The sequence below is a fragment of the Platichthys flesus genome, chromosome 1, assembly GCF_949316205.1.
Source record: "Platichthys flesus chromosome 1, fPlaFle2.1, whole genome shotgun sequence".
Classification (NCBI taxonomy): domain Eukaryota; kingdom Metazoa; phylum Chordata; class Actinopteri; order Pleuronectiformes; family Pleuronectidae; genus Platichthys; species Platichthys flesus.
This window is the reverse complement of record NC_084945.1, coordinates 16,027,967-16,046,305: the sequence shown is the minus strand read 5'-3', so window position 1 is coordinate 16,046,305 and position 18,339 is coordinate 16,027,967. Positions and strand designations below refer to the sequence as shown.

The 18,339-nt window shown below is 42.3% G+C and overlaps 1 protein-coding gene and 1 long non-coding RNA gene across 2 annotated transcripts; one reads left to right on the top strand and one right to left on the bottom strand.

The window, feature by feature from the left end:
* Nucleotides 1-762: 762 nt before the first annotated feature.
* LOC133952632 (uncharacterized) lies at nucleotides 763-10,262 on the bottom strand. The gene is made up of 3 exons (XR_009920668.1): nucleotides 9,977-10,262; nucleotides 9,769-9,859; nucleotides 763-2,222 (listed from the first exon to the last, which is right to left on the bottom strand). It is a non-coding gene; the product is annotated as an uncharacterized LOC133952632 (long non-coding RNA).
* A 75-nt stretch (nucleotides 10,263-10,337) lies between these two features.
* rcn1 (reticulocalbin 1, EF-hand calcium binding domain) lies at nucleotides 10,338-17,316 on the top strand. The gene is made up of 6 exons (XM_062386875.1): nucleotides 10,338-10,755; nucleotides 12,359-12,552; nucleotides 12,639-12,817; nucleotides 14,934-14,994; nucleotides 15,678-15,877; nucleotides 16,007-17,316. The coding sequence occupies exons 1-6, from the start codon at nucleotides 10,529-10,531 to the stop codon at nucleotides 16,112-16,114; spliced, it is 969 nt and encodes a 322-aa protein (XP_062242859.1). The 5' UTR covers nucleotides 10,338-10,528; the 3' UTR covers nucleotides 16,115-17,316.
* Nucleotides 17,317-18,339: the final 1,023 nt, after the last annotated feature.

Sequence of the window (18,339 nt, the reverse complement as noted above, 5' to 3'; positions counted from 1 at the left end):
TTTTCATGTGCTTTAAGTTCTGGTATAATAAATATTAAAGAATCAAATGAATGTAATGTTTTTGTGTGTTTGACAGCAGGTGAATGAATACGACTCTGGTGAGGCCACAGATCCGGAGTAGATTTATTTCTACTCTGAATATACTGTAATCTACAGTTTAGTGAAATAAACCATTAAACAATTTATTGAAGATTCATAACCTAATTCAGTTTCCTGATTTTAATATTTCACTAGTTTTCATAACATAACTCATGATGAGCAAGGCGTGAAAACAAATGTAACTTTGTAAGAACAATCGTTTCAATAACTGTTTGATTATAGATCAAGTGTTCACTGTGCTAACCATTATTAAGTATTGATGTTATTGCAGGAATTGTCACACATTGCTCATTGATGTAGTAAATGTATGGAGTCCCCTGGTATGTCAAAAGAAACAATCCTTCATATCACTGAGTTTATTCACCCATTAAGCCTCTAATACTTAAATATGGGAAAACTTCATGTATATTATGTAATACAATAAAATATATATATATTGATAACAAATCAGTGTCTGTATTTACTGTTATGAAACCATTCTGATTATTTTTGAGCGTAATAGACGAAAACTCAGACCCATACGACACAGTGTAACTATTTAAAAACATTGTCGTGTCAGGTTATGATCCATTAGCTATGTACATGAATTATAATTTTCATGATCCATGAAATAACAAAGTCATTAATATATAACTATTGTAAATAAATTATAAGTATTGGTATTTAAAAATGAATTGGAATAAAAACAAAGGTCGCTGTTTTGTGTTCCGAGTCCAGACAAGGAACCAAAGCAAAACAGGCGACAGATTTCAAGGCACGAAGATTTATTTTGATGAGTTCACAGCAGACCCATGAGTTTCAAGTCAAAGATGTCGAGGAGAGTGCAGCAAGTTATAAAGCTGTTTTTTAAAATCTTAAAAAATACAATATTTAGATTGAAAGATGTTTTTGTGAAGGTGTCACTGACCAGAGCGTCTGTAACTAACCCACTTTGTCCTTTACATCGCTGCTATCAGTGGAGCAGCTCAAGCTCTTTGGTCCAGGGACGCAAGAAGGACAATTATCCTTAATATCCTGGTAATGTTAAAAGAATGAGACTCAATTTTCCATTTGGTTGCATGGAAAGAAATGTCAAACGTGTTGGGTTGAGACCGCTGTTTTAATCATTAAGGGAGAACGGGGCAGGTTGATGAAGACCATGCATGAATTAGCGTATTGATCAAGTGGATCTGCAGCGCTTAAGGCCAATATTTGAGCTTCTTTGATTATATGCACAAAACACACCACAACAAATTCCTGGTATGTGTAAACCCAATTGGCAATAAACCCTAAGTCTGATATCTTAATAATATGATCCTTGATAATTACCTTGAGCAACAACTCTTTGGCATCTGTACACACACACACACACACACACACGTAGCTTCCTGTTCGCTGCAGTATTTTGTCTTGTAATGGAAATGTGTTTCCCTCAGTGGAGCTCTGTCTCTCCCTTTCTCCCTCTATGCATGGAGGGAGGCTGGCATTTACTTGACAATTTCTGCCTTTAAGTGCAGCCTTTAAGTGCAGTGTTTTTATCTAAACCTAAGATAGCCACGGACCAGGACAATTTAACAGGCAATTTAACTGACCGTGTGTTAGTGAGGCTGTCTGAGTCCCACTCTCTGCCAGAGCGCCATGGCATGATGGATGTCGGCAGTCTGGGCTAGGTGAAAAGACGCACACACACACACACAGACGCGCACAAACACACACACACACACCAGCCCGATGAATACACAGACATACACAGACACACCACCCTGCCATATTTCCCCAATACAAACGCATATGGGCCCTTCCACAGCCAACCCCCTTCCATTAAGTCAACATCTTGTGCTGGCGGTTGGAACAGTGCAGGGCTGGAGTCAGGTCGTCCAAATCCGTCAGTAAGCGGAGGCAGAGGCGTTTGTCATCCTCCTCTCTGGGCACCATCCTCCTGGAAGAGAAACAGGGGGGACAGAGGGTGGTGCAGCTACGTAGCATCTGGCTCTGCTAGCTCCAGCTGCAGGGAGAGAAGGGGACAGGAGCCACGCCGCAGCCCAGGGGGAGAAACTCCTTCTGCAGCCAAAACGGCTCCACCACCCCGTCGCCTGGATGGAGGAGCGGAGAAGCGAGTCGGTGGAGAATATTTTCGAGTGTTGCTGATAACATAAAGAGCAAAAGAAGACGTTGTAGTACAGAGAAAATACAGATGTTTAGGTACTTGGTTCAAAAGTGTTTCAAATGTCATGCCAACTTTTTGTAGACCTGACATTGATGCAGCGCTCTGATAAGAATAAGGATTGTTAGAACCTTTTAAACCTTATTAACATCACAGAGTATGACTGTCTTTGTGGCAGCACCATAAAGGAATCTTCTGAAAATAGAATAACTCTGCAGCAAAGGAACAAAGCCCAGAACAGATATTTGTGGAACGCGTTTAAAGTATTGTAACGCCAGCTAACTGGAACGTGGGACCAGAGGAAAATGTCAAACAAATGATGACCCATAAATCCCAGGCCGCACAGTCACGCAGCCAAGGCCTAGAGACAAGAGTCTTTAGCATCGAGCGTCAGCGCACAAAACAATGTTTTGCCCCTGGCAGACATTTAGCACCAGACTCCATCGCCTCTGAGGGAACTTTGTCACAGATCTATGGATGAATCAGAGCCCGGGGATGGTTTTTAGTATAAGCACTTAATGTTCTGGCGTGTTCCGGCCTTAGTTCTCCGGCAATGTAGTTATGCTGATTTAAGGGGGGAGATCAAATCAGATGTTGAGTGGGAGGGGATGAGATGTCCTCAGAGGGGCAACACATGCGTTGCTCTCTTATTGTGAAGGATGACCTTTATGGGGGGGGGGGGGGGGGGGGGGGGATTGAGGAGCCCCCTCTTTTCAATGTGAGATGTCCTCTAGGATTAATTAACCCCATTCTCCCATCAGGCCTCCAGGATTTGCATTTCGGATTGGGAGAAGTCCTGCACGAGGCTGCGTGCACTGTTCGTCTGGACTGTGACCAGGTGCCTTCACTTCCTGTTTCAAGTGTTTTGGGGACATTTTTGTTCCATTACTTCGAGACGTTGGCAGTATAAAGAAGTCAGGACATGAGGAGCGAGAGACGGGCGATGTGGTCCCTGACCTGACACAGACAAAGGAGGTCAAGGCTGATCCCTTAGCCCCTTTAGCATCTCCACAGTGTCACTGTACAGGCTGACTGTTGTGTGACTGTTTGGAAGACACAACTACGAACAAATTAAAAAGCAAAAATGACCATCAAACATAAAGATAAAACATATGAAGATGCTGCCAGGGTTAGCCGAGAAGGTAATGAAATTAGTGCCACAGATCACAAGCATCTGTTTGATGTCACTAATGATGTGTCGGGGGGGGGGGGGGGGGGGGACGCTGTTGTTCTGATCGCTTATAGATGTGATGTGTCTGTACGATGTGATAAATGTCATATTCCCAAAAGAGGAAAGACACAAAGTCACCGTTTTTTTTTCCTTCCTCCAAAACTGGACCATTAACGTCAATCACGTGGAGGGCTGCGTCGAGCCGGAGGGTGCCAGCTCACACAGACGAGCGCTGGTCCCCGCAGTCTCATGATGACGGTCCCCAGACGGGCTCCTCTAACAGCTCCAGCTAATCTTCTTTTCATGGTTTTCATTACGACCTGTCAGGACATAAATTGGCAGTGAATTGCCGTGTTTATTAACACCGCACTAAAACAGCATCCTTAACTGTTCTGCCCCCCTCGTGAAAATGTTAGCGTTTAACAGTGACCAAGTGGATCAATTAAGCTGTGGCATAAAATGATGCTGTGGCCAACCAAATCCCCAGCAACACACACAAACACACACATACAGACACACACACACACACACACACACACACACACACACACACACACACACACACACACAAAGGGCCTCACTTTCACAGTTCCACCTTAATATGCCTCCTCAAACATTATGTCCTCTGTTGATGACCCCCTTTGAAGACCTATTCAGACAGACACTTGCTCGCCACATATTTGAAGCTCGAGTAACGATGGGAAGGGGCCATGCTTCACGGAGCACCGCATCAACAAAGTCTTGAGTCGGAGACTTGCTACGGCCTTTGCCATATAACACAGTAATTACTAGATCAAATCTGTTCAAATTGAGGCAACGCTGTTCTGTGATCCCTCCTATACTAATCAGCACGCTGAGGTATGGCTATGCGACTATAAATTGCTGACTTAATTAAAACCAGGACCTCTCTGTCATCTAATTACAGGGAGAAAAGGTTATTGCTTCAATGCAATTTTCCAAATATGATTCCTTCACAGTTATTAAAGGCCCGGGCGTCGTTTATTGTTTCAGATTTTTCAATATGGAAATGGCCCCGGTGACAGACGTAATGACTCGGGGAAAACGCTTCATCTCGATAGTGGCCTGGCACGGCCATTTGTCTGAGATAAGTGGAGCGGACAGGAACTGGGAAATGTCATGGGAGGCATCCCATGATTGCCTCCACTTTACAGTTGTCATTAAACAGAGCAAAGGTTTCTTTTCTCCTATGTGGCAGCAATGAGAAGTTTATTAATCTATCCAGAATAGTCGGCTCGTGAGTTATTGTGACTATGAAAATTCACAGGGGGGAGAGGGAAATTGTGGAGAGTAATTATGTGATGAGAGACTCTATATTCCCAGTTATTGTTCAGGCGAATCAGAACCTTATGGAGAGCTGTTGTAGAAAAGGTGACACTAAATTCAAATTAATTACGGAAAGCACAAGGGAATCCCAAGAACGCATAGAAACCGTCCAAAATTTGTAAAAACACGCAAGACGGCAAAATGTGGGAAATAAAGTGTCTGCAGAAAAGAAAGAAGAGAATAAAAGGTCAAAACAAGAGGAAATGTTGTAATGTCTCTCTCATACAAACAGAAGATGCTTCAGTTGAATCAGAACATGTTCTACTCTACCTTCTTTGTTGATTTAACAATTTTCTTTATTTCCTCAGTTGAATTTGGGAATTTTAGCAACTGATCTTAATTTTCATTCCTGATTAATATTGCAATAATTTCCCTAATGATTCCAAAAAATGATTTACGGTTACTCTAAACGATTTTGTTTTATTGAATTAACATTGTAATCACCCAAGGCATTCAACTTAGTATTGTCTATAATAAATAAAAGCATCAAATCAAAATATTTGAGAAGCTGGAACTAAACAATTAATAGATCAAGCTTTGCGGATTACCTGTCCATTGATCGATTAATCGAGGAAAAGACCAATGGTTGCAGCTCAGTATGAACTTAAACACATCACTCAGTAAATTGGACGTGTCTCGGTATAAGCATGTTCCAGAACAGATGATACATTTTCATTGAGATCCTCATTTTGGCAAAAAAGACTTGGTTTCAGTTCGATCATCAACAATAAAATGATTATATAAGCTAAAATTGTGTTTTTCTTTCTTCTGTAATTTGTACGTTTTGGAGGCCTGAAGTGAAACATGAGATTAACCTACTAACCTCAATAACGTCAAAAAGCAGAGAGACACCCTCCGCAGCATTCACAGGATTCTGGATATCTTCCCTCACACCAAGGAGCAAAATTGTTCATAAACTATAAGAAGATATTACACATATACATTTAAAGAGAATAAGAGACCACCACCTTTTTAGTGATTGTCAGTTCATTTCCAATCGATGGCACTGACTTATAACCACTTTAATATTCCCATGTTCCGATTGTTCAAACAAAAAGAAATGAGTCAATAAGATAAATACAGTGTGGTGCTAAGTGTGGGGCAGGCAGAGGCCACAGAGCTGAATATCCTGGACACTAATGCTCTGTGTCTCCCACCATAGGGTTTTCTTAATTACATTAACCAAATGCCTTCTGCAGTGTGTGTGCAATCTCATGGTTAGCTGAACACCCCTGTAGCTGCATGCAGCCCCCACCCCGCTCTATTCCTCAGTGAAATATTCATGTTGAAAGCCACGACTTAAAGCCACTGTCTCTCTCTGCAGCACGGTAACGCCCGCAGTTGCTCAGCCACGGAACCATTGTTTAACAATAAGCCTGGAACTTCTCAGTAACCGTCCACACACAGTCCACACCTCTGAAACTGACACTGTCCCGTCGCAATACAGTCCAATAATCTCAATCCGGCATGGTGAGATCCGAAATTAAAAAATCTAATATAATATAGTTTCTCTTGCAGTTTGAAGTTGTGTCTAATATCCATAAATGATTCATACAATCCACATTTTATAAAGTTTACATTGCTTAATACTTGTTTTGGTAAATTTCAGAAATTTATCTCTGGGGAAAAACACACACTTCTTCACGTCTACACAGCACGCTGATTCAAACTGACCAGGCAGGACTAATTTAAATATATTAACTATTCATTAATTGAATAAAGAGGCTAGTTAGCCCGAGGGTCGCTTTATAATCATAAACCGGGGTGTACTGTTTATGCAAAACAGCAAAGTGCCATGTGCTGGCTTCTTATGCTAATGATGAATGGCAAAATACATGTTCCTCCTACCCACGGAGCAGGATTAGGCATGGCAGTGTCAGCAAGTTGTTTCCAGGGTACGGAGTCTGCTCGTCCACATTACAGCATGTTGAGATGAAGATGAGTAATGTGATGCTTCTAGTCCCCCCCCCCCCCCCCCCCCCTCCGCCCACCCCCAATGCAAACTCCTACCGTCTTTCTCGAAACATTATGTTGCGAGTAAGGTCTTAACAAATCAAAAGCACCTTCACACCGAATCATTTTTGGGTTGGTGAAAAGTTTGAATTTACCACAAACTCATAAGTCATGTTGCTTATAAGATGTTGAATGCACCAATTGTGAGTCGCTTTGGATGCATGTAATGTAATGTAATGTAAACCTCACTGGATAAAAACAGCCTGTGGCCTGTCGTGATCATACACTATACATAAAGATGGGTGAGACGACAGTTCAACTAAAGTTAAGCCAAAATGTCTTAATGCGCCCTATGGCTAGCTGCAATATTGGTCAGAAAACCTGCATCCTCCATGTTAGTGGTTGGGACAGGCCAAACTTAGAAGTAAATGTAAACGAAAAATATGTTTTCGTCAAAGATTTTATTTTATAAAGTTATCACGGTGATGTGTGAAGTGCTCATTTTCTGGGAAGAGTTGGTTTTAATTGTTATCATTTGATGATGTAAAAAATGGGGTGAAACGTTGTGATTGACAGCTGAGACTGACTCACGATTGGTTGAGCGTGCATCGACAAGTAACGTATCAGCACAAGATGGCATCTGGGATTGATTTCATTTCTGGATAGCAGAAGGAAGTGGAGATGCTTTGTCAATCTTTATAAACAGTCTTTGGTCGTGACTGAGTAAATGTAACTGATACCTGAAACACTAAAGGTTATAATGACAGAGCCACAGTCTAAGCCAACCGAGCACATGACGGACAGCAGGATCAATATTAGTGCCAAATAAAACATAGTGGATTGGTGTATCGCTACACCAAACACAGAAAATGGTGACTGATGCAATGTTACAAAGTCTTATTTGGTTTATTAATTCTTGCTAGATCTTTTTTCCCTAAATAGAATGTTTTGCTGTGACAAATTTTATCGACGATGTTGTCGTTTTTGATATTCTGGATAATAGTTAATTAATCCCTCCCTTCCCTCAGCTTAGAAACAATGCAATACCTTCCAAACAATATATGTTTAGCAAACCGGTGACTTTTTGAATATTCCAGCTGCTCTCATCTTCTCAAATCAAGAGGTGCCAATTCTCCTCAATTCCACTTTATTCAAACTAATCCGATTCTGTTGTATACTGTTATGTATCACAACACCAGGGTCATGGTCAGACATGTAGAATATAACTCCTCCAGACAGCTGTTGCAAATATCAAAACACACATTATTTGCCAACAGTCCATTTTAGTTCAGTGCTCAATGATGAAAGCTGAGCAAAGATGTGTGCAGCATGCACTCAAACTCAAGGAGGATGAGCTCTTTCATGCACAGTTGCAGTAGCTTTTCAGCAGGTGTGACCACTGTAAGTGAATGAGCAAATCAGGTAGAACCAAATGGAGCTGGGACACAGGCTGTAGGTTTTAGGCAACAAAAAAACGGTCCTATCCCTAAACCAGTGCAGGGAAATCTGTACTCACCCCGTTCTGGACTGTCTTATCTACTGCATGGAAGACAGTTTGGACATAGGCTGTTGTTTAACAGAGGTGGGGACAGTTAACAGACATGAATGAGTAAAAACAACCCATACCTAGAAACCAACAGAAACCAGCAAAACATTAAGCTAATAGATCAAATTTTACTATCACTAGAAGACACAGGTGAACTAAGAGTGGTTGACAGGCGTGGTCACGCCAAAGGCTTCAGAGTTGGAGGTGAGGTAAAAACAGGGAAAACAGAAAAGAGAAGAAAAAAATCAAAAGACTGTTGTTGAAAATAAGAGCGAAAAAATATCAAAACTAAATAAGATTGTAGTCATATTGTTAAAAATGTTTTTGCTCTTTCATTGACAAAATGAAAATACATCATTTTGGCTCCATAGAGCAAAAAAAACAACATTTATTCATGTAACTATTTGATCATAACAATACTGTCAAGAATGGAGAGTGTTAGTAATACGAAATGAAGTCTCTTTTACATCTCGGTCCCTGATTTCTCTACAGCGCCTAAACTACAAAAACAACATGTCATAGACTTCTGTGGAGCCACCTCACCAAGCCTCACACCAAATGTGTAGCAGCTATAACTCCAGTATCAAATATAATCATTGTCTCAGACAGTGAAGTGATAACACAGCTTTAGTTCAGCAACCAACTCTTATCATTTCTCTGATGGTGCAATGTGCTGTGTGCAGACATGTGCCTGGATTCCCAGTAAATAGTAAATGCATGCTGCTGTGGTATATAATTAAAGTAGTCGCTGTGTTTTTCATCCAAGTTTCTGTAGAGGAAGCTTCTCAATCAGCCTGAAACAGGTCTCACTGTGACACCATGAGGATATTAAGAAACACTTTATATTACTAGGCCTCTAAACTCAGGGTTCAATATCATCTGCATATCTGTTGACCTGCCTGTTTGCATTGCTTTGCTTATTCACCTCTGGAAAATGTACAATTCATAATGCATACATGTTCCTATAGTTTACACTTATCACTTTGGTTTCACAGACATCCCTGAATGTATATAGTTTTACAGTACTGTATTTTACCTTTTCATATAAGAGGGATAGTTCACCCAAAAAGGAAAATCCACTCATCTACTCCCCACTATGCTGATGGAGGGCTGGTTGAACTGTTTGAGTCCACAAAAAACTTTTGGAGTTTCAGGTGGGAACAGCGTTGAAGCCCAGTCCAATACAATTGAAGTAACTGGCGACCACTTCTTCAAAAGTAACAAATCAGAAGAAAAACATAAAATGACTCCATACTGCTCCTGTGTGTCATCCGAGTTTCCGTAGGCTGCGACATTCGTATTCGAGTTAGAATGGCGTCATTAATGTATTATTTATTCCACATTGACACAGGAGGGCTATACATGCCAGGTTATAACTATGTACAACGATTTTGTGTTCTTTATAACAATAAAACAAATATGATCAAATGAAATAGAGTAATACACACATTGGGTTCTTTAACACAATCCTACTGTATAATTAGCATTGTTACATACAGTACATGCACGTACCTGCCAGCTCCACACTACACACAGCCATCACAGGGTGCAGGCCTCACTGTGACACCATGAAGATATTATAAGGGTATCCTGGTTGTGGGACCTAGTTTTGAACACTTTGTGAGGTTATAAACTTGTAAATGTTTGTCTATTATTTGGTGAAAGGGCCGATTTGAGGCAGTGGGGCCTTGAGGCCAAGTTTTAACCTGTGTACACCTACCTGGACATACTCAGACAAGGGGGGGGGGACATGATGGTGCCACGGAGGCCGCTTGTCGCAGGTCGTGGAGATGCTCCCTGGACTTCTTGTTTCCACGCTGACCCACGCTGAGTCCACTCACTCACAGCGGGGACGAGTTTGAGCGTCAGCCTGCAACGTGGCGCCCGAATCCCGCTCGTGTTACCGACTCTCCCGCGGACCAATCGCGAGTAGCCTGCCGGTCCACGAGGCTGGGCCCTGCCTGAAACGCACGCCGTGATTGGCTGTGCGTGAGGCGGCAGGAAATCCCGGTTTGGTTGTATCCCATTTCCTCGAAGGAAAAAAAAAGGTGGGACAGGATTTACCTCCCCAAAAAATACGCACCGGAGCGTGAGTGCGGAGTGCGTGTGTTCTGAGTGGAGCCGTTTCGGGTTCGTGTGGATGCCGCAGCAGAGAGAGGGAGAGCTCGGTGTGTAGCGGTGCAGCCGCCGGGAACTTGCTACACAGACCGCTTGGCGCATTGTGCGGTGCAGAGTCACAGGCCTGCGTCTCAGGAACCATCAACATCCTGCCATGGACGCGCCAGGCTTTGTGTGCGCCCTCCTCCTGTGCACGGTGGCGGCGGTGCACGGCAAACCGACGCTGAGGAAGGACCGAGTCATCTTCCAGGACCCGGAGCTGCTCCGGCAGGCGCACGAAGACAACAAGAGCTTCCAGTACGACCATGAGGCCTTCCTGGGCAAAGACGAGGCCAAGACGTTTGACCAGCTCACCCCGGAGGAGAGCAAGGACAGACTTGGGTAAGACCATTATTAATATTATCATTATTATTGGTATTCACTCTGGTACATGAGCTGAGAACCAGGCCACCCACTCAATGGCAGCCTCAGGGTTGTTGCATTGAACTTTTGTTTTGTTGAATCACGTCCTCTCACTTCCCCTTCTCCTCCACTGTTGCGTGTTTCTGTTCAGGCTGAACTACTTTAAAACTTAACAACGTGCATGAGAGGGATGTGCGTGAGGAAGATGTGCATGATAAAGATGTGCATGAGGAAGATGCGCATGCCAGCACACCCACTTCACAGGCCTGAGTAAAGCGGCGCATCATTCGCACACATTCCTCCTACCTACAAGAGCTAATAGCTTAAATCTTAATTATACATCATCATCATCATCATCATTAAAGAAGCATTCCTAGGTGATGGAGTTGCAGTAAAGTGCTGTGGCAGGAGGCAGACTTCATGCGCAGTGCTGATGTCACAGGCTTCAGGTGCCACGTGGTTCAGTGTGTCTGGATGACAAGTTGGCACCACGAAACACACGTTGGCTGATCTGGGCTCTCCCCCAAAAGAGAAGCTCTTTCCTGTGGCGTTGAGAGTGGGAGGATCCCTAAAACATCTCAACGTGGCAGCCCCAGCTCTCAGAATACACCACCGCTACGCTGCACTTCTTGAACACACTGAAATGGGTTTGCCTGCCCCGCCCACCAGGGTTAGAGCCACATTCCTCGTAGTAAAAATGGCACTGCCAAATGTATATTTACTTCTGATTGTCGGTGCTGGAGACCACAGGCTTGTGCACCACTCATCATTAAGTTAGAAAGTGAATGAGCTGTATTTTTCTAGCTGCTTTTCTTACCCGCCGCCACTCAAAGTGCTTTACTGCATCAGTCAATCAGTCAAATTGTATCTGTATAGCCCATGTCGACAAATCACAATGTGTCTCAATGGGCTTAACAAGGTGCCACATCCTCTGTCCTTAACCCTCCACAAGAATGAGGAAAAACTACTGAAAAGAAAACCCTGTCAGCAGGGAAAGCCCCTCAGAGAGAGTCATATGTGAGGGATCCCTCTCCCTGGACGGACTTTAGGGCAGATAGATGTCACATGTACCAAAACAACAATATTTACAAACAGTGTCTAACATTAATGGAGAGTTGTTTTAAGGGGTATTTATACAAAGAAAGTGTCTGACAGAGATGAAGGGAGCAGCAGTGTCTTGTCTCATTCGCCCACACAACGCTTCTATACACAACTCTTTTTCTATCACACCATGCAAGCCCTGTCGGCACAGCCACCCAAGAATGTGAATGGAAAGTAGTCTGTATTTATATAGATCCTTTCTAGTCTTGATTGCAGCTCAAAGCACTTCACAGTACAGTTTCTCCATTCACACATTCCCACACACATTCATACAGAGCATCTATGTACAGCACTTTCAGGCTCAGGGTGAGCCTCAGTAACTTGCCCAAGGACTCTTCGGCATGAGGAATGGGGGAGCTGGGGATTTAACTACTGACCTGGTTAGAGGATGAGCTTTACAGCCACCCCAGACTTGACTTCTCTGTGAACATAAGACAAAGTGCCATCAACGAGGCGTTTCCTTTCTTTCCTTGTCTCGCAGAAAAATTGTGGAGCGGATAGACGGCGACGCCGATGGCTACATCACCACAGACGAGCTGAAGGCGTGGATAAAGCGTGTGCAGAAGCGATATGTGTACGAGAACGTGGCAAAGGTGTGGACAGACTACGACCTGAACAAGGACAACAAGGTTTCATGGGATGAGTACAAGCAAGCCACGTACGGATACTACCTGTGTAAGGAGCCATTTCTTTAAAAGTACAGTTTATAAGTATAGCGTTTGCAGGCGCCACAGTAACCTGGTTTTAATTCCCCCTCTCAGCCAACCCGGAGGACTTTGAGGAATCCACGGACCAGTTCAGCTTCAAGAAGATGCTTCCTCGTGACGAGAGGAGGTTTAAAACGGCGGATCTGAACGGGGACCTGGTGGCCGACAAAGAGGAGTTCACAGCCTTTCTCCACCCGGAGGAGTTTGAACACATGAAGGATATAGTGGTTCTGGTAAGCCCTTTGTAACCACCCTTTAATTAAATGTGATTGGAAGAGGCAGGGTAATAAGGCTGGTGTTTGTTGTGTCTGGAGATTCCTCAGAGGGCACTCTAAATGCAGACATTTCGATTAACACTGAGAACAAACTAAAATCCAGTCAAGCGAAAGTTTAGTCAGGAATCTACTTTCATTACAGGAGCAAATCTGAGTTTTGTTCCTTGTCTTTAATCTTCCTGGGCCTCTCAGATTTATGTTCTTTGTTTGGATGACTCCCAAATGAAATGTTAACCGGGTCTGGAAATCATTGAGTTTCTGGATTATTTTTTTTTGGAACACGTCCAGAGGGATGGTCCCACTATCCTATTCAAGACTCTCTCTTTAAATATAAATTTGGCTGCGTTGGAACAGTTGTGGGGAACGAGGGAACGGTTTCGCCTGAGGCGTCTTCACTGATTCTGGTAAATCTGGATTCAGCTCAGTTTCTCACAATAGGGAGAAAGGGGTTAGGTCCCTTCTTTATCTTTCACACATGTAGTCGTATGAGAAAAATTCAGGAGACACTTGATGGCTCTGGTGGAACATGATTATGGGACCGATAACTAATGGAGCTCCTAGAGGGAGGAACGTGAGGCCACCTCAGAGACGCCAACTCTACACCTACACTCTCATTCACATAAGAGGACGCTCTGTGGAAATGTCCAGCGTCACAGTTTTTCCTGCTGATCTCTGCTGCTGCTGCTTTCAGAGGCCAGAAACCTCCTCTACAGCACGTTGTACACTTTAAAATACACTGCTTACCATTCCAATCATTACCCTCAGGTGTACAAAAAACACCACGTTTTATTTTGCCATTCACGGTACAAGGTTTTTGTTTTCACAAGACAAATGGTTGTCATCATATATGTTCAGATAATTCCCATGTTTCATGTAAACGATCCATCCATCTCAAGCTGCTTTCAGACACACACTGGACTCTGGAGAACGGACATTCTCCGGAGGGGCTGTATGTCCGAGTGAGAGGCTCCAACTTTTCTGCGGACTTACTCCAGACCTTCTGCGAACAACATCCAGAAGACATAAATAGGCTAAATATAGGTCGCCAGCCTATTACAGGAACAATACATAGACCAACAACCGCTCACGTTCATATTCCCACCATCTTTATTAAACGTAATCCCAATCTGCATGTGTTAGAAACAAGAGTACCCAGAGCAAGTCCACACAAACGCAGGGAGAACATGCAAACTCCACACAGAAAGATCAAACCAGGATTCAAACCAAATCTCAAAGTGAGGCCACGGTTCTGACCACTGCACCAGTAATCAACCATTGTCCATTGACTCAGTCAACCCTTTCATTCACAACAGTATCAAACCACTTCTCAGCTTCACACCACATTCAATTTGAATATGACCCATATAATTGATAATGATTTATTATCCAAATGAATTTAGTTTACAATGCACACATGTTGTATAGCCTTGGCCTTAGTCTTAAACTATGACATGAATGTTACTGACTGACCTTGAATGTAGCACTGTGATTATGTCCCTCACAAGCTCACTAAAGTAAAGAATACCTCTGACACTCAGTGTTAACAGATCTACAGTGGCCGATCGCTTTTCCATATTTAATGTCTTGTTTACACGCAACCTTTCACAGGTTATAGAAAATGGATGGATGCTCTTATTTATTATTCGCCCGCTATTAGAGTAGAGAAGCTTTATGTCCATTAATGATTCAGCAGGGTTCAGAAAGGCTGTCTCACCTGCAGGATGTATACACTGATTTGAATCTGTGTAGCTGCGTGCATGTGATACCGCCACATGCACTACAGTAACTAAACATGCAAGTGTGGGGTTGTTAACTAATGCTCACACTGCAGACCATCAAGTGACCGTTTAGTTCAATTCAAACACTGTCACATCCAGGGTGTTGGAGAGAAAACGATCGAGCGAGGCTTAAAAGAGTTTTGCGACATGAGAAGGTGTCTGTTAGTTGACCCCCGTACATTCACTCATTCTGCCTGGGGCAACCTGTTTGTCTTTTAGTGCTCAAAGAGAAAGTTTCACTGTTGTTAACCCGTTTGTCTTCATTTAATGACACCAATAACTCCTTGTGAATGCAGGAGACCCTGGGGGACATTGACAAGAACGGCGACGGCCATGTGGATGAGGACGAGTACATCGGTGAGTTCAAGCAATGAATTCAAGTGAATCTAATACATTTTAAATAAGCAAACAAAAACACAGTAATGGAAATAACAGCAATATAACCATTCAGTGGTATTTAGCTGCACGAGATAAATACATAGTGCATCTAGAAGGAATTGATACTGCTTCACGTTTTGTTGTGTTCCAGTCTTATACTAAAACTGTCTAAGTTAGGTTTTTCCTTCTTTGGTCATGTCATAATGATAAAGCAAAAAAGCAACTTTTCTATTTCAAATTTATTGAAACGAAAATCTGAATGATCTCATTGACATATGTGTTTTATTACTCTTGACATTTAGCTCAGGTATCAGTAATAGTTCTCCATGTTTGGAGTTCACTGATTGCACATTGGCTGGAAAGGCTCACATCTGTATACAGCCAATGGAAGCCAATGCAGTGATTTCAGAACTGGTGTATTGTGCTTCACTTTCTCAGTGTTTGTGAGGACTGTGGCTGCAACATTCTGCATGAGCTGCAGCTGTCTTTTAGGTTGTTTTACCAAGACCTGTGAAGGCGTCAGAATTTGTAGCATTTGTAGAATTCTGGCGTGTAAGCCTGTAGATGTAGTTACTTAAAAGAGTCCCGAAAATGGAGCCTTGAGGAACGCCACCCAGTTTTCCACTCCTGTGCTAACATCACAGCTGTGTTTGTTTTTTCAGCGGACATGTTTGCTCATGAGGACGGGGGTCCTGAGCCAGAGTGGGTCAAGACTGAGCGGGAGCAGTTTTCTGATTTCCGAGACCTGAACAAAGATGGTAAAATGGACCAGGACGAGATCCGCCAATGGATCATGCCCCAAGACTACGACCATGCCCAGGCTGAGGCCAGACATCTGGTCTACGAGTCGGATCAGGACAAGGTACAACGTGACTGAGCTTCATCAACAAGCTCAAGTCTTGTGTCTTTTCTTCTGGCCAAAATATTTCACTACATTAAATATTGTTATAACATTTACTGATCTTGCGATTCGCTTGTCTTCTCTTCTCAGGATCAGATGCTGACCAAAGAAGAGATTATTGAGAACTGGAACATGTTCGTTGGAAGTCAGGCCACCAACTATGGAGAAGACCTCACCAGGAACCATGACGAGCTCTGAGCTCTGTGTGTGTGGGTGTGAGTGTGTGTCCGTATGTGTAAGAAGGGTTCTTGAACATCTTTGTCTTTAGAGACAGAATCACAGACTCTCCTGCCTCCTCCTACCACCACTGCCACCACGCCATTGTTTCCTGGTAATAGAGGGACGGACGTCAGTGTGCGGAACTTTAAAACCAACACTGTAGATTTCAAACAAGCGGAGGATGAAGTTCTGTCCTGCCACTAGGAGTCCGTCTCGGTGTTTGTGTCGACTACTCGGTTTCTGACATTCAGGAGCAGAGCTTACTCTCCATCGATGGTGCCTTCCAGCCGCAAGGCCGGCTTCGCTGCCTCAGAAATCTGGGCAGACAGTCTTTTCGTAAAACCCGTCAAAGCTGAATGCTGAGCTTTACGTGAATTGTCAGATACAGGAACAGCAACGTTAATGTGAAACTACAGCCGAAACGATTATGCTGGTTTTATTTATTTATAAAAATAACTTCTGAACTTAAAGTCTGAGTGTCTTACAGGATTACAGTGTTCAAATACAGATTTTTTTTTTTCACTGAAAACAGATTATTTTTTTTGTTGCCTTATTGTTATTATTTTGAATTAGTTTCATGCTATAAATCTAACTGATCTTTGACGGCATGGTTTTTGCACGTGTTTGGTTTTAGTTTAGCCTGTGAAAGTTTTTTTTGTTTGTTAGTATTTTTGTTCATGGTTTGAAATGTATTTATTGATCTACTTAGGGCCAAACGTTTGCTCTGTTACTTTACAGCTGTTCAGTTTAACTCCATGTTGGATTTTCTTTGACTCTAATGTCTGAAATACATAACAAGAGAGGGAAGACAAGTTTCCTCATTTTCTTGTTACATCTATGTTCATCTTGTGTATCAGATTAACACAATGTTTTTATTTCCACTGTATTGGACATTACATATACGGTATATTCACCTGGTGATTTTTACCATCAGAAATTCAACTTTTATCATTTTGTTTTATGTTTTTTGTAGTTTGAAATCGATATTTGATATGACAGGTGCAAAGAGCTGTGTAGTCAAATTCTTGTAACTGAAAACCATTTTCCTCCTCATTTTTCTTGTTTCTTTATTAACCCAAACCTCAGCTGCATGAATCTTCCACTTCACAAATAGGCAAAAACAAGTTTCCTTTTCCACACTGTACATGAGTTTTGTCACGATTAAAGTAAAAGTAAAGTTGTTTTTATTTGTGTGTGAAGCTGCTTAACATCAGTATTGAGAGAACATAATATAATTTATAAAAATAGAAAAGAAATACAACAAATTTTCTGCAAATTTTGGTAAAATAATTTAAAATATGTAATAATAATAATACTTACAATTTCAATAGGGCCTCGCTGTCTGTCAGTGCTCGGGCCCTAGAAAATGAAATCCTGCGCAGTCTGCTTCTGCGCAGGAGATGCAGGAGGTAAATCTTTTTTTTTATTAAAGTAAATAAAAAATGTATTATAATAATAAATAACAATTAATTTGCCTGAATTTTTTTTTAATAATAACCAGGATTGCTCATCCCTTGAAAGTACCAACTATAAAATACAATTTCTAAAATGTCTAGGACTGCAAAGCAGCACTGAGCGGGCCCGAGCACATTGAAGCGTTGCATGCGTTTTGCCTTTTGCCTGAAAAAAATTAATAATGCACCATGAATAAGGATTCGTGGTCCATGTATGTCCGCGATATAGAACATCGTGTTTTATTGGTCTGTAATCAAACTTTGACGCCACGCCACGGTCACACCGTGTGATGAAAAATCAATCTTTGAGTTAGTTTTTATCTCTGTCTTGTTGTGATGACACTCATCTCAATTTGAAGTAGATCTGATGTAAGCCCTGGTACAAGTACCTCAAAGTAAAAATGTGGAATATGGCCAACATGGCCACTGAATACAAAATAGCAGGCTTCCTGTTGCGTTTTTTAAATTGCACCTTTCTTGTTTGCCTGGTCGTGATACACATTTGTATCGATTTGTGCGTAGATCGGTCAATGTGAACATGTTCCAGGGGTCTCGGGGTGGGGGGGGGGGCGTTGAACCATTTTTAACACGCTCATTGAAAATTTGTCCAGAGTACATAGATTTTCACAACTTTTGAGTTGGGAATTTGAGCATGTTAAAGCCCTCAAAAATCCAATTCATTTGCCTGTTAAAAACAAATAACCCTTACAATTTCAATAGAGCCTCACTGTCTGTCTGTGCCTGTCAATG